The sequence below is a fragment of the Girardinichthys multiradiatus genome, chromosome 10 (genome assembly GCF_021462225.1).
Source record: "Girardinichthys multiradiatus isolate DD_20200921_A chromosome 10, DD_fGirMul_XY1, whole genome shotgun sequence".
Classification (NCBI taxonomy): Eukaryota; Metazoa; Chordata; class Actinopteri; order Cyprinodontiformes; family Goodeidae; genus Girardinichthys; species Girardinichthys multiradiatus.
This window is the reverse complement of record NC_061803.1, coordinates 35,084,262-35,099,689: the sequence shown is the minus strand read 5'-3', so window position 1 is coordinate 35,099,689 and position 15,428 is coordinate 35,084,262. Positions and strand designations below refer to the sequence as shown.

General features: G+C 38.2%; 1 protein-coding gene across 1 annotated transcript; it reads left to right on the top strand.

Moving 5' to 3' along the window:
• Nucleotides 1-5,352: 5,352 nt before the first annotated feature.
• Nucleotides 5,353-14,136, top strand: LOC124875410 (cAMP-dependent protein kinase type I-alpha regulatory subunit). Its single transcript, XM_047377556.1, has 11 exons — nt 5,353-5,508; nt 6,827-7,042; nt 8,381-8,551; nt 8,648-8,739; nt 8,830-8,891; nt 8,970-9,016; nt 9,107-9,265; nt 9,353-9,413; nt 9,557-9,678; nt 11,147-11,228; nt 11,933-14,136. Exons 2-11 carry the CDS (start codon nt 6,869-6,871, stop codon nt 12,103-12,105), a joined length of 1,143 nt encoding a protein of 380 aa, XP_047233512.1. The 5' UTR covers nt 5,353-5,508; nt 6,827-6,868; the 3' UTR covers nt 12,106-14,136.
• The last annotated feature ends 1,292 nt before the right edge of the window (nt 14,137-15,428 follow it).

Here is a 15,428-nt window from a genome sequence, read left to right as displayed (position 1 = left end):
GCACAATGATTGGCTCACTGTAACAGTCGACCCCTCCTTTTTGCATTTCTATTGGCCAACCTTTTGTTGCGCTGATCTATGATTTGATAACACGTCTAAACATCAATCATCAACTGCCTGTTAGGAAGAAATAAAACATCTGATTGGTTGGATGACCTTTCTGTCTCATCACGAGGAATTGTTTTGGTTATTTAATTGGATAAAACACGGCGACAAAAACAACCCGGAGGAGGTCCAAAAATAACTAAAGAACTTCGCAATATTTGCTCAGGTTGTTTTGTCCTCGGGAGAACAAATGTTATGTAGGAACATTAAATGTCACCATAGCAGATTTTACCTGGCAATAGATTTACTCATACTACTGCTGTCTTCGAAAACAGCAGTAAAATATCACTAACCATTTTTGGTAGAAAGTATATTTCTACCTGATAAAATAATTGAAATTAATTGTAGTAGGGTAATAGAAAACAGTCATTCATACTGCTTTATGTGTACCTGCATCTACAAAATAGCAGTAAGAAGTTTATTATTATCTATTAGATAAACTATATTATTGATTTTGACTTTCTTTCTGTAGCTGATTCATTGTTAATAATTCATGATCAAATATTGGTTGTTAAATTGAAATTAGCACTTCTTTAAAAAATAAGAAATGTGGATGACAGCTGTAGGTTTAATGTTTTTGCATCCAGTGATATGTAATGATATGAGTGGATGCAAAATGGCAGATCCTGCTCAAGATTATTGGGATGGCCAATTAGAGGCAATTTGCTGATTTTTTATAAATGGAACTCCTCTTAGATTGGAAATGCAACATGAAAACGTATACGCTTCCTTGTGGATTCTAGTTGTCATCAGAAATTGGAATTTTTAAGTTCCAATATTGAAAAATCAAATAGAATTTCCTCTGAAATGGGCGTGCTTACTTTTGATGGAAAGTTGGTCGTTCCTCAACAACCCAACTTGAAAATTTAAAATGGCTGCCACATGTTTAAAATGTTACAAATGTCATATACTAATGCGTTTTGCATTAGTATATGACATTTGTAAGATTTTAATTTGGACGTCTTTCTTAAGTGTTGGAATACATAAAGCAGAAAAAAGCTCAGAGTTTTCAGCTGGTATAAATCATTTTAAAATGCCGGAAAACAAAGCATAACAATTATCTCATTATAGATTTTTCTTACTTGGAAGTGGATATTTTGGTGTCATTCCTGCAACCTTGTTCTGATTTTGTAAGAAAGGAAAAGCAGCATCTAATCATCTGCAACCTCAAAATCCAGTATATCTGGTAGTTATAAATGCAGTGAAAGTTGCAGAAATAAATTACTATTTACACTTGCAATCGTTTGCAACTCAATAAAGCAAACAATAAAGGAATAACAATGCTGTCCTACATCTATTCCATTTGGATGCTTAAGAAACTACATCATTAATATTACTAATTGTAGTGAGCCTGAAAAGTTTTCCCACAAGTTACATGATCCCAGTATTTTTTTAAATTTCCTGTTGCATTCGGTTAACTTTGGGGTGATATCATTCCCTCAACCAGGTTTGACTTTTGAGGCAAATGGAAAGCAGCATTTATTCATATGCAACATCAAAATCTGAAATATAACTTATGGAGCTTTTGGGAAAAAGTTGTCTATTTGTAAGCATGTTCTTTTACTGTTTGAATGTATAAAATGCAGATAAATATCCAAAAGCAACCCAATTGATTTTGGATTGTGTTGTTAATCGTAGTTAGCATGTATATTTAATATAACATTTAGCAAATCTATTTGGTTTTTCAATTTGCAAAGCACCCTGGGTAATCTGCAACCTCAAAAATAACTACAGTAATGTAGCCCTTTGTGATATCTATTTGTGAACATGTTCCTTTTGTGTTTTAATGCATAAAATGAAGAAATCTCGTTTTGGGAATAGAGGTTACCCTGGTCACGAAGATAGTTGGCCAATAATGGGTTTTTAGATTTGCCGCTGGAACACAGTAAAGGTGAATTAGTCATTGTTCCCAGACTGGATTTCTTGATTCTTGGCTTGTAGTAGTTGTTAGCGTCATCTCCCTGGGTTTCATTCTTACAAAACCACATGGGCATTGTTGGAAAATATTTAAAATACTTAATAGGGTCTTCATTGCTATGCTCAAGTTAGGTTTAATAATGTGTGAAATAAAATGTACTGTGTAAATTAGTGGATTGCTCAAAACAGGTGTGTGTGTGTGTGTCTGACTTGGCTGTGGTCTGACCGGCACCAGTGAAGATATTTCTGTACATGTCTGAAAATAACAGCCAAAAGTAGAATAACAGGAATGTGGTGAAGGTCGGAACAGACAGCTGAATGCCAGGTGTAAGAGTTCAACTGACACTCAGCTAAAAATATGTTTTTTCTTTGTAATTGTACACGCTTTGCTTTTGAATGTCTGTCTTTGGGGAGGAAAAGTCAGAAGTGTTCTGGTGACTCAGCTGGAACACCTCTCCTCCGGCCGGGGTAAAAGAAACTGTGCAGACTCTATGTTATTTAGCTTTACCAAAACAAACGAGCACGCAGAAGTTTCTGGGGAACAACTTCAACAGCATGTACAAGTGCATACCACCAGTGGATGTTTTAAGAAAGATCTTAAGCTGTTTTCATAGAGTGAGGTTTTAGACCACCCCACAGCACAGAGACTGCCTTGGTAAAAGGTTTGAACACTATACATCTTCACAGTGATGGGCCTAGAACTCCTGTCTTGGTCTTACTCAATCTCAGTGCTGCAACTGAAACAGTTGATCATAACATAATGATAAAAAGGGAAAATAGGTTGGACTGTGTGATACTGTGCTTAACTGGTTCAGATCTGGTTTGCCAGAAAGGGAGCTCTTTGTGTCATTTGGTAATCTTAAATCTGGGCAAAAAAAAAACGAATTGTGGGTTTCTCAAAGCTCCATTCTTTGGCCACTTTAATTTAACATCCTTATGATCCCCCTAGCACAGATGATAGAGTACTTCAGCATCTCTAACCACATGTATACTGACAACACACAACTTTCTTTCTCTGTGTCACTGAATGACTCTGTTACACTACAGTCACGCAGTCAGTGTGTCCATAATATAAATAAGTGGATGGGTCAGAATTTCCACCGGCTTCATGCAGACATACTGGAAACCAGTGTTTGTGGTCCCAAAAATATGACGATTGAGATCATCCGTCAACTAGACTCAGTGGGGCTAAATGCAAGACACCCAGATGTAGTTTTGGACTTGGATCTAAATTTAAATAAATGGACACATAAAGTGTGCAGCAAAATCGGCATACAATCATCTAACATATCCAAAATGAAGACCTTACTGTCAAGACAGGACACAGTAAAACTGGTGCATGCCTTTATTTTGAGTAGGTTAGATTACTGCAACAACGTAGAGCAACTCATCAAAAATGCTGCTGCCAGAGTCCAACCATCACCAGGAAAGTGGATCATACGACACCAGTTATGAAAATCACTGCACTGGCCCCATGTTTGTCAAAGAATAGATCATAAATGTCTGCTAAAATACATTTCTGAGGTGCCTCTCAAGTATGAAACATGTAGACTCTTCAGGTCTTCAGAGAGCTGCATACTCAGTGTTCCCAGAACCAGAACTAAACTAGATTTAGGCAGCGTTTAGTTTCTATGCTCCTTAGCTCTGGAATAAACTTTCTAAAAACCTGAGATGTGCTGTTTTTGTTTGCTGCAGCTTTTGATCAAAGAATCTGACTGATGAATTGTTTGAAATGAATTTTTCTCCAGATAACTGGCTTTTGGATACAGTAAAACAACACATTTTTGAGTGGCCTATTAATGTGGCCAGCATAAGGCACACCTGTGCAATAATAATGCTCTATAATCAGCATCTTGAAATGCTACACCTGTGAAGTGGATGGATCTGCTTAGTAACATAGGTTTAGACAGACGTGTAAACAATATCTGAGAGAAATAGGCCTTTTGTGTATATAGAGAAAGTGTTACCTCTGGGTTCAGCTCATGAAAAATGGGAGCAACAATAAGTGTTGCATTTATATTTTTGGTCAGGGTAAATAAACGTACCTTGGCTTTCAGTGGCACACTGCTCCCTTTTGCATGGCAGTTTGGTTACTTTGAACTCATTTGTAACCAGCCTTTGTAATAATTTAGTGTCATTCTTGTTTTTTGGTGTCTCGTTTTCTTGCATCATGTAGTTCAGGTTTTGCATCTAATTAGTTTTGTTATGTTTGTATTGGGAGAATGTTTGTTCTATGGCTGCATGTTATATACATCATATTTATTTCACACATATTTCTACAAAGTGTAAACATTTATTAATTTTTTTGAGAATTCATCTGTCTATGGTTATTGTCTTATGTTGTTGATATTGTGAATCCTTTTCCTTTAGTGGTCATTTTCCATCTAATGTATTTTAATCTTTTAGCCATTTGTATTTTATTTTAAATTATTTTGCATTCTTTTGTTACCATTTTTCTTTAATGAATTTATTTCCTTTGATAATTGACTTCTTTTGATCTATTTATCTGAATAACTTCCATTCTTCTTGCTACTTAGGGATAATCATTGGTTTTCCAAAGATTTTTTGAACCTTTGTTTCTGTATATTGTAATGTGGCTTCTCACTACTGTTGGCGCACACCCAGTGTTGGAAATAGGACCATGTTGGCCTTTTAAAATAAAGCTTACTTCAGCGTATTTGTTGTTAGTTCATTCTTTTTCTAAATTTTTTGCTATTTTTATGTATTTTAGCATTGACTTCAATTTCTTGGGCTATATTGTTGCTTCATTCTATGCTTTTTCAGCTCATCTATGGGCAGCTCTTTCCTGCTTTTTTAAAGTTTTTGTCAGTTCTTGCATTTCAACAACTGTTTCAACAAGTAGTTTTGAGGTAACTTTACATTGTTAAGCTGTTTTATAGCTAATAGTCTTCCTACTTAAACAGATCAGATGACAGTTTTTTTTTTTTTTGCTAATGTTTCTGGTATTTCTACTAATTTATCAGATTTCAGCAGATTTTCTGCAGTCAGTTTCAACTTGTTTCTGCCAGCTTTCAGCTAAAAAATTCAGCAAACAGCATTCACACTGCATTTTCGCAGGAAATGCAAATTTTTCTAGTTTTAGATTTTTATTCATAACTTTTGAATATCTTCAGTTTTTTTGTAAATTCTCTGAACAGAGACCATCTATGATATCGCTTTCATCTAACGTTTGTTGTGTTTCAGTTAAAGGACACAGATTGTTGATCGAACTTTCCTTGACGTCACCGTTTCCGCGCTGTCCCCTTTAAGGTTGCTACGGGTTACGGTCTCACATGTCAGAATGGGGAGAATTGACGTCAGTGACGGCTGCTGATTGGTTCTCAGCCGTATCCGGTGGGGCAGCGGTCCAAGGCTCGAGAAAAAAAAATCGAATCGAGCAGCAAGCTCTGGTAACGGTGTGCTTTGTGAAATAAACCATACATCCCGGGTCTTTATCGAAAGGCTCGGTGGGATTTTACCGTTTTTGTGAGTATTTGCGTCGTTTCGCCGCTGTCTGTTTATGGGAAATTTGTTTCCTCTGTTTCTCGTTTGTTTATGATAGAACTCAAGATGGCGTCATTGGAGGAGAGCTTTGCCTTTGCACAGAGCCAGCAAACCAGCCGTTGACGCACAGCGGTGGCCAAATATAGTTAGACAGTTTGTAAGCAGCATTTATTTAGCATTTTAGTAGGTTAAGGGGTATAAATTTGAACTAGTTTATACTAAATTTGTTTGCTGTGAATCAATTGATTTCAGCAGTCGGCCTTCTTGACCTACACGCGATACTCCTACAGACAGGACATTTGGTTTTTATTCTAAAAAGCGGTTATATTAACTACTGCTGCATTTGTCGTCTGCCCTTTAACATATTTCCAAGTTTTCTCATAAGCCATGTTGTGCATGACAGAAATGCCTTGACTTTAAATGACGTTGATTATTTTTTTGGACAGCAGGTGAGATTCTGCAACTGAACCAAAGACTGGATGTGTTTTTGATACTCAGGCCGCCATAGTGTGTATTTAGATCAGTCCATTACATAATGCCTACATTCTCTACTGATAGCTGTTACATGTGACTCCATCATCTTCAACGTTAGGTGGGATCAAAACAAGCCAGACACGTTTCCTGTCAGAAACTATGCAGTCTATGCCAGGATCATCGTTGATAACTGGGCAGTAATTTCCCTTCTTCTCGTCAGATTAGAACTGACATGGATCCGGTTCATGCTCTTTGCACATGCAGGCATAGATTGGATTGTTCTGTTAGTGAAACAGGTCCTCATTTATTTCTCTGAAATGCACACATTGATTGGTGCCAGGAGTTCAAAGACAGTGGTGCTGTAGTGAACAGATAGTTTAAGGTAAAAGCTGAATTCAGAGCCCTTAGGTCAACTAAGATCAGTCTGTATTGTGTGTAAATGTTGTTATGGTTTGGCCTGTTTAACAGCAGATTCATCTCATCATCTCTAACTTTAGACCAGTGATAAAGCATCAGAGAGTTGAGTTTTTTTTTTAAGAAATGCTTTTTTTTAGACTGGTGGAAAATGTCCATCTAATTTAGTTTTCTCTCTTCATTCACATAAGTGTGATTACATCATATGACCAGGCTCCATGGCAAACAAAACAAACCCCATATTCCTCTGCCTTCTCACTCTGGTTCTATTTTTCTCACATCTTCATCAGTTCTGTCAGTCCATGACTCATCCTTACAAATATGCACTTTATTTAAATGTTTTACTAATACTGAGGTTAAATTTACAATGCACAGTTATAGTCTGACATCAAGTTCTTTGTCTCCTCTCCAGCTCTAAGGTTAGAGGTCATAGAGCAGGGTTGCGGCTGTCGTCATGGCATCTGGAAGTACGAGCAGCGAGGAAGAGCGGAGCCTCAGGGAGTGTGAGCAGTACGTGCAGAAACACAACATCCAGCAGCTGCTGAAGGACTGCATTGTCCAGCTGTGCACCTCCAGGCCTGACAGGCCCATGGCCTTCCTCAGGGAGTATTTCGAGAGGCTGGAAAAGGTTTGTATTCAGTGTAGTTTGTGATATTGGTCGTTGGGCAGTAAAAAAATCAGTATATGATAAAAGCTAATCATGCAACAGAGCCATAATTTACCTTAGAAATAATAGATTATTGTCTTATTCTTGTAATTTTTTATGTATGTTGAAAACAGCTGTTTATATTATATTGTTAATTAAACAGATTCAGTATCTTTTCACATTGAGTTAACTTAGCCACTTTTATTTAAGTTTTAGTGTTTTTGTTTTTTTCTTTAGTGTGTTTTAGAAAAGCTGATTTTTTCCATAATAGTGAAAATGTATAATCATTCAAAGCAAAGCATTAAAAGCTACCAGTCAAATCAGTTGGGTAATGTCGCCTTCAATGGCAGTTATTGTTGTGGAGCAAATGTGCATTTGTCTGCGGTGCTGTGTTCCCTGTTCTACCCGGTGGTTTCTTTGTTTTGGTGTGTTCACACTAACACAGTGAACTGAAACATCAATTAGTGCTCAAGGCTTTCTCAAATTATTCAAATCTTTCAACAGTTTTCAGAAACTTAATTTTAAGTGTTATTCAGTACCAGACAGATAAAACACCTACATGGACCAGGGTAGTTCATTCTAGATTTGGTTTCATTTGATGTTTTGTTATATTTTAATCCTGCAGGTTAGACGTTCTTCAACTTCAGGTTTAAATGTTTAAGTCTATTATTTGAAAAAGGACCAGAATAGCTGTGATTGGCGAATTTCTTTTATTACTTCATTGGTTTTTGAACTTACAAGGCACATAAATGTCACTTTATGCCTTCAATAATTTACCCAGCATAACCTTCTTTTTAACAAAAGAATAAACAAAGTAATCTCTGATTCCAACTAGATGATATATGACTGATAGGTTAAGGTAGAACTGACAGATCCTCAGAGACCGTTCTAATACAAAGAATGGAGCCACAGAAGGAAAGAAGACAGCCCTGAACAGGATTTAGTGCAACATGCAAACTTTTAATTCTCTGAGCCTTAAAATGTTGGGATGTAGAGACTAAAACAGTGGGAGTTACTAAAAATGCTGCTGCTAAATGAAGCAGTATGGCTGAATCAAACTTATTCTGGAGTCTTATGGCTTAAATTCAGCTAAAAGCATCAAAAGCGTTCATATAATTCAATGACCTGATCTCAGTTCTGTATGACAGATCCCTTTTGCCAAAACCCTGACTAAAGGTGACAAGAGATGACAAGAGCTGGAAGTATCTACAAATCTAATCTCTGTTAGCTAAACCCATCGGGCTACATCTAAAGGCAGACCTATGACAGGTTTATAAGCCCTTTAAATTCAATGTGGCTCTTTTTCTCATCACCCTGTAGGAGGAGGCCAAGCAGATTCAAAACCAGCAGAAGGGCAGCAGCTCCCGTTCAGACTCGCGTGATGAGGAAGTGTCTCCACCCATGAACCCTGTGGTGAAGGGTCGCCGTCGGAGAGGAGCCTTCAGTGCAGAGGTTTACACAGAGGAGGATGCAGCCTCATATGTCAGAAAGGTAGGCACAGACTGACCTCTGACCTCAGCAATCAGAGATATGATACAAGCTACCGTGGATTTGCTTCGAACATCTGCTTTCTTCCTGATATTCAAGGTCATTCCAAAGGACTACAAAACGATGGCTGCTTTGGCTAAAGCCATTGAAAAAAATGTGCTTTTCTCACACCTCGATGACAATGAAAGGAGGTACCTGCTATTTGTTTACAGTTTTTCTTAATAAAGTTTAAATGTTTATGTATATCCACCTCAGCATCTCATTAATCTGTTCTTTCCCAGCGACATATTTGACGCCATGTTTCCAGTCACTTACATTGCTGGAGAAACAGTTATTCAGCAAGGTAACAATAGTGTACAAGAAAGACTGTTCAAAGCACAAAGTTACTATGAAGCTAAACATTTTATTGTTGTGCCTTCAGGTGATGAAGGGGACAACTTCTACGTCATCGACCAAGGAGAGATGGACGTGAGTATCTGCTGGTCTTAATATAACCTGACAGAAACATGTAGGTCTCTGTTGGATTGTTAAACGGTCTTTATCTGACCAATCGTTCAGGTGTATGTGAACAATGAATGGGTGACCAGCATCGGAGAGGGAGGCAGCTTCGGAGAGCTGGCACTAATCTACGGCACCCCGAGAGCAGCTACAGTCAGAGCCAAGACCAACGTGAAGCTGTGGGGCATCGACAGAGACAGCTACAGGAGAATACTTATGGTATTCAGCTTAATGCTCAGTAATCCCTCGCTATGTGTTGTTTCATCCGTTTGGAGCTACGCTAAAACAAAATGTCCTCCTCTATAGGGAAGCACTTTGAGAAAGAGGAAGATGTATGAGGAATTCCTCAGGAAAGTGTCCATTTTAGGTGAGTTTCTTCTGTTCCAACAGTTTAAAAATAGGAACAGAACATCATGTGACCTGTGTGAAGATCCAAATAACACGAAGAGTATCTAAAAATATCTTGTCAGTCAGTCCAGCTCAGATGTTTCCTATCATCTCCATCCTCAGAGTCTCTTGACAAATGGGAGCGTTTGACAGTGGCTGACGCCTTGGAGCCTGTTCAGTTCGAGGATGGACAGAAGATCGTTGTTCAGGGCGAGCCTGGAGATGAGTTCTTCATTATTTTAGAGGTATGCTTCTGTTTCATAATTCTTTATACATGAACACGTCCACAACTGTACATTTTCATTGTCACTGAGTATTCCCATCAGTGTTAGATGTGCCCTTTAATCTGCAGCTCACTTTGTTTTCATCATGTGGAACAAACTAAAGATGCAACAATCACGGATTTCCTGGTTGATTTCTAAGAACGGATTCTGTAAAACTCTGACCTGCTAATTCCAGTTTTAGTCTGTTACAACATTTACAATTGAACTCTTTTAATTATTTTTGATAGTCAAGTTAAACAGAGAAAAACCGATGAAAGAGGTTCAGCTTCCTATTATCTGCTGAACCTGAACCAACAGCCGGGCATTGCTTCCACACCAGAGCGTTGTCACTGTGACCTGGTAGAGCTTCCTGATCACAGAAGGATCAGGCTTTTAGTTTCCAACCAGCTGTTGACCAATCAGAGCTCACAGAGGGTAAAAACTTCAGGTTCTTGTCACCAGCATTATTAATTATTCTCAGTTCTAATTTTAGAATTTCAACATTTTTTTCATCTGTTTGAGGAAAAGCAATTCGTCCAAATAATCGATCAAGAGATTTCCTAAAAGAACATAGAAATAATAATAATACACCTTTAGTAAGTGGTGAGACCTTTGACCTCCCATAACTGCAGCTTGTATTTCCTGACAGATTCTAGCTTTCTTTGCACACAGAAAGCAACATTTGGTAGATGTGAGGTTTAGCACATGTCACTGGTGTTTTATAACTTATTATATCCAGATCTGGGTTCTACTGTAGGGCCGTTGTTATTGTATATTACAAGGACTTTATTTAGCATCCAGACAATATTTTGCAGTGTTACTAAGCTCGGAATAATCTTTAGGATCTCACAGAATCGGCTTCTTTTTCTATAATGTCTGATGTTCCCAACATTGGTCTAAAATTCCACTGTTGTTAATGAAATGATATAATCTGTTGAAGAGATGGCTTTTTAAACATCTTGGTGCTTGTTTCTGTATGATTTCAACTCTGTTGCCCTTCAGTTTGTTGTTTTCCACAGGGACCTGAAACCTTAGCTACAGTGCCGGAAACGGGTAGTAGCTGTGAACTCAGTAAGGCAGCAGAACTTTTTATGTTCTGGACCGTTTATCTAAAGACACAATAAGTCAAATGTCCCAAAAAAAAGTCAAATGTGTGCAAAATGACCACATTTCCACCGTGCAGCTGTTTGGTCCAAGGTGCCCTTTCAGCCATTAAGCTCAGGTGTTTTTCCTTGTAGATGACACTTTTAGAGCCATATGTGATGTTTTAAATTATCATGGTTCCTCTGAAGAAAATGAAACAACCAGATTCTTGTAATTTGGGAATTTTAATGGATAAAGAGTTTATTATACAGTAAAGCTGTTAAAGCTCTTCCTGATGGTGGCGATGTTCACTGGCACATGTGAAGGGGGAGAAAGCTGAAGCAGAGTATCTGTGTGTCCTTTCTAGGGTTCAGCAGCTGTTCTGCAGCGTCGCTCTGAGAACGAGGAATTTGTTGAAGTGGGAAGATTAGGACCATCTGACTACTTTGGTAAGAATTAAAGGAACATTACATCAGTAGCTCCCTTCATAGAGTGCAACCATTATTGGTAGGAATGTCCCAAGACATCTGTTGATAGAGTCCCAATCTAGTACTTTATTAACATCAATGCCTTCTTTTTACTGTAAAATAACACTACATGGTCTACATTAGTATTGCAATTGTCTGCCATTTAATGTGTTCACATATAAAGCTCCAGAAGATACAGTGTCCAGTTTTCTTTAAAGCAGCAGACATTTTGTCCCTAAAAGAGTCTGTGGAGGGCAGCTCTTTGTTAGATGCATCTGACTCAATACATGCAAACCCACGTCTTGGTCCTGCTGATGTTTTAATATGGAGCCCTTTGCAGAGTGCTAGGCTAATGCTACCATATTCCCTCTTTGTTTAGATATAACTTGTTGATAATTCAGCTCATAAGTCATTTCTATGCTCTTCCTGTTCATCATGTGTGCAGTACTTGCAGTAATTGTTCCCCGTTGCATAAAGTTAGTGCTTTGTTTTAAACATCTTAACATTTAATGAATGGGGTTTCAGCTGCTTCCTGTGCAGCTCTTGTTACACCACTGTCTGGATGTAGAGTAGGACTCATGACTTAGAGAAAAGCTGAAACTGATTTGTTTGGTCGAAAAGGTAATATAATGATTTAAAAGAAATATTTAGTTTTAGTTTTCTAATTGTTTCTCTTTACTTTCCAGGTGAGATCGCTCTGCTGATGAACCGCCCTCGTGCTGCCACAGTGGTTGCTCGCGGCCCCCTGAAGTGTGTCAAGCTGGACCGGCCCCGTTTCGAGCGCGTCCTGGGCCCCTGCTCAGACATTCTCAAACGCAACATCCAGCAGTACAACAGCTTCGTGTCGCTGTCTGTCTGAGGGAGGAGCATCCCTCCCGATCTTCTCTGCCCAACCCCTCCACTTCCTCACCTTCTTCTCTTCTTTCAGACCTAAGGTCCACAAATGCAATTAGCTTTTTGTTGTCACTTTGCTCTCAGTTCTTTTTGGCTTCTGATTTCTGTCTTTGTTTTACTGAAAGAAATCATTTTGCTGTTACCACGTGTCACGCTGTGGTGACTTTAAGCCATTCACCAGCGCTTGTACCAGCTGCTGTACGCTACCTTGTAGACACAGTTACACCACTTGTTACTTATCTTTTAATTTTTAGATTTAATTTTAAAACAGGAGATCTGAAAGACTTCAAGGTCTCAGACTGATGAGACAATCAGACCTTACAAGGCACCTTTACTGTTTGGGTTTTATCTCTGCAGATGAGGTGAAGGCTGACTCCTCCCTCTTTAGGTCATGTCGGTTTAACGTACACAGGAACAAGGCAGAAATATGGCCGCATCCAACTGTCTTTCAGTGTATTAGTCCTTTCTTTTTGAAATCAGCTGTAACCTAAAGCTCCATTTGTTTTATTGGGTTTTTGTTACCCTTTCATGAGGATAATGTAGACGGTGACGTGTCTGTTTTGCTTGGTTTGGGACAGTTTGTACAAATTAAACGTTTTTATTGTGCAGCTACCAGGCTAGTGCCAAATGTTGATTATTGTCACAGTGCAGAAATGTTCCCTTGAGCTCCAGCAGGAAGTGGCTACCACCCTTAAGAGTCCTCCCAGTCGACTGAACAACCACACAAGAACTGCCTTGAAAACTCGAAGAAAAAAAATAGAAAGTGAAGTTGAGGAGTATTACGTGAGTTTCAGTATTCAGTTTGTTTAGAAAATACCAAATAACTTGGTCACTCTTCTGCTATTGTTTATAATCAAAATGTTAGTATAGGTAAAATAGTTCTATTATTATCATTGAAAAAATGATAAATCTTTTGGTTTGGAGTGAAATATGTTTAACTGTCTTTTGTAAACACTTATTTTTCCATAAATTCTATTTTAGGTGTTTGGTGCCACAAAGTAATAAATAAGTAAACGGTTGTTCTTGTCGACTGACATCAACAGTATGTACTCGTATCGTGTAAAACGTCATGGGAAAACCTTTTCAATTTAGAACAGAAGACGAGTTACAGGAAAGTGTGGAAATATTTAGCTGTGAACGCCGACGGCAGAGCGGGCAGATGCTCTCGTTGCTTCTTATCGGCCATTGGAAGAAGAGTAACTTGTGATCCGTTCTGTACGCATACTTGGCGTGATGTTTTAGGGCATCCAGTGATCCGGTGTGAATGGAAGGGTGTATTTAAAGGAGAAAAAAGCTTGTTCCAGAAGCAGGAACTTTGTCAAATATTTCCTTTGTTATTCCTTTGCTTAACTGCTTCACCATTATTTAAATGGCATACAATGTTTTTGTAAGATCTCTCCTGAATGAGACTATGTTGACCCAACTCCTCATTCCTGCTTAACTCTTTTGTCAGAACTAAATCTGCTGTTTTTGCTTCTTTTAAAGCAGTTGTATGCGCTTCATTTTGAAATGTATGTTTGGTTTTTGGTACTGATTGCAGAGTGTTCAGCTCGGTGACAGGAACGTTTAAACTGATCATCTGTTCTCCCTGACCCTTATACTCGGATGTGGTGGTTCATGGCTTTGTGTCCACTGATAACACATCCTGTTTCTCCTTCGTCAGGATTGAGGGATTCACCTTTGTCAGAACATGGTTTTCATGTAAATAGCTGCATCATAGGTTTTAGTTGGACAGGTTTTTAGCCACACTGCAATCGTCCCGGTTTGCCTTAGCTTACCTAACCTGGGCTTACAGTAGTCGTTCGTCACTCCTGCTAGCCCGACCTTCAGAGAACTTGATCGGTGTGCAGCGCGAGGAGCTGCAGGCCATCAGAGGACCATTCTTTTTCTATTCTAACCTGTATTTAGTTTGACTTCCTGTATGTGCAAAGATGTTTATCCTTTTGGTATAGATTGTTCCAGATGGCAGTTTAAGCAATAAAAAAGTAAAAAGTCATTCAGCTTTGTCTGTGGTTTTTACTTGGAATGATCTGGTCCTTTTTGCAGTTCATCCTTCACACTCGAACTCGGCTTTTGGTGTCATTTGATTCAACAAGCTAGCTTCTACATGGCGGACAGACCTGGTATGGTTTTTATTGAAGATCAGGTCCCTACAGTTTATGTAGCTTTCTCAAAGCAACGATCTGCATGTACTAAAAATTCCTGCTGTTTTATTTAGTCAAGTGTTTCAGATCAAACCAATTTAATATCAGAAAAAGATAACCCGAGTTAAGGATGATTTCATTAATTAAAGGGCAAACCAATCTGGGACTATGATAAGAAGTTATTTGCCTCTTCTTGGAAACCTGAGTTCTGATTGACCAACCGCACCCAGGTGTGATTATTATCTAATCTGCAGAATCAATAAATCAAATAAATTGTATAGAACCCATCTGACAACTGGAATTAGGCTAAAACATCTCAGAAAGCGAAACATCATTACACGGATTGTGAAGTCCGCAATCCTACCCATGATTATTTAGTCCATAACATTTTTGTTTTAAAAACCCTTTTTTTTATAGGTTTTATGTAATTTTGCAGTTTTATGAGGAACCTTCTGGGTTTTCATTAGCTGGTAACCATAGTTGTGTAAGAAATTATACAGTATGAGTTTCACTTAATATTCTAATTCATTGACATGCACCGTTTATATATTGTTTAATGTATATTTACATGTGAATTGGGTTCTAATGAATATTTGCAACTATGAATTGAAAATGAGAGAACAGCAATGATAACTTTTCTCATCAGTTTTTTTTCTTGGAAACAATCATTTTTAAATATGCAAAAAATCAACTAAAACATCTTAAAACTGCTACAGCTTCACCTCTGTTTACACCAGTAGATTTTGATTGCCTGTTAAATGTCAGGAAGGATGCAAAATCACATCTGAACAGCAGAGGGAGACAATTGTTTCGTCCATCCTGAAAAGATCTATTCCACTTGTTCAAGCTACGTCTTCTAAATCAGGCCATTAATAACCAAAAGAGATAACACAGTAATTATAAAGTGGCTGTTAAATATATTTTGACCAGTGAATACATTAACATTAACAGCAACCAGAACTAAACTTGGGGCAAAACTTTAAACTGACCTTTCCAGGCCACCGTTGGTCTTACTTTGTTCTTTTCCATTGGATAATCGCTAATTCTCTATTTCAGGCAGGCCTGTTTATGTCATGAAGCTTAACACTTGTTAGGGGAAAACTTAGCTTAGTCTGTGCACTACAGAGAGTAAATGTACTGCTTT

What these genes read in the sequence shown, in the direction of transcription:
- LOC124875410 (XM_047377556.1), top strand. Translation starts at nt 6,869, where the DNA reads ATGGCATCTGGAAGTACGAGCAGCGAGGAAGAGCGGAGCCTCAGGGAG. An exon ending in ATTTCGAGAGGCTGGAAAAG is followed by an intron (nt 7,043 to 8,380) that starts GTTTGTATTCAG and finishes ATCACCCTGTAG; the next exon opens with GAGGAGGCCAAGCAGATTCA. An exon ending in CAGCCTCATATGTCAGAAAG is followed by an intron (nt 8,552 to 8,647) that starts GTAGGCACAGAC and finishes CTGATATTCAAG; the next exon opens with GTCATTCCAAAGGACTACAA.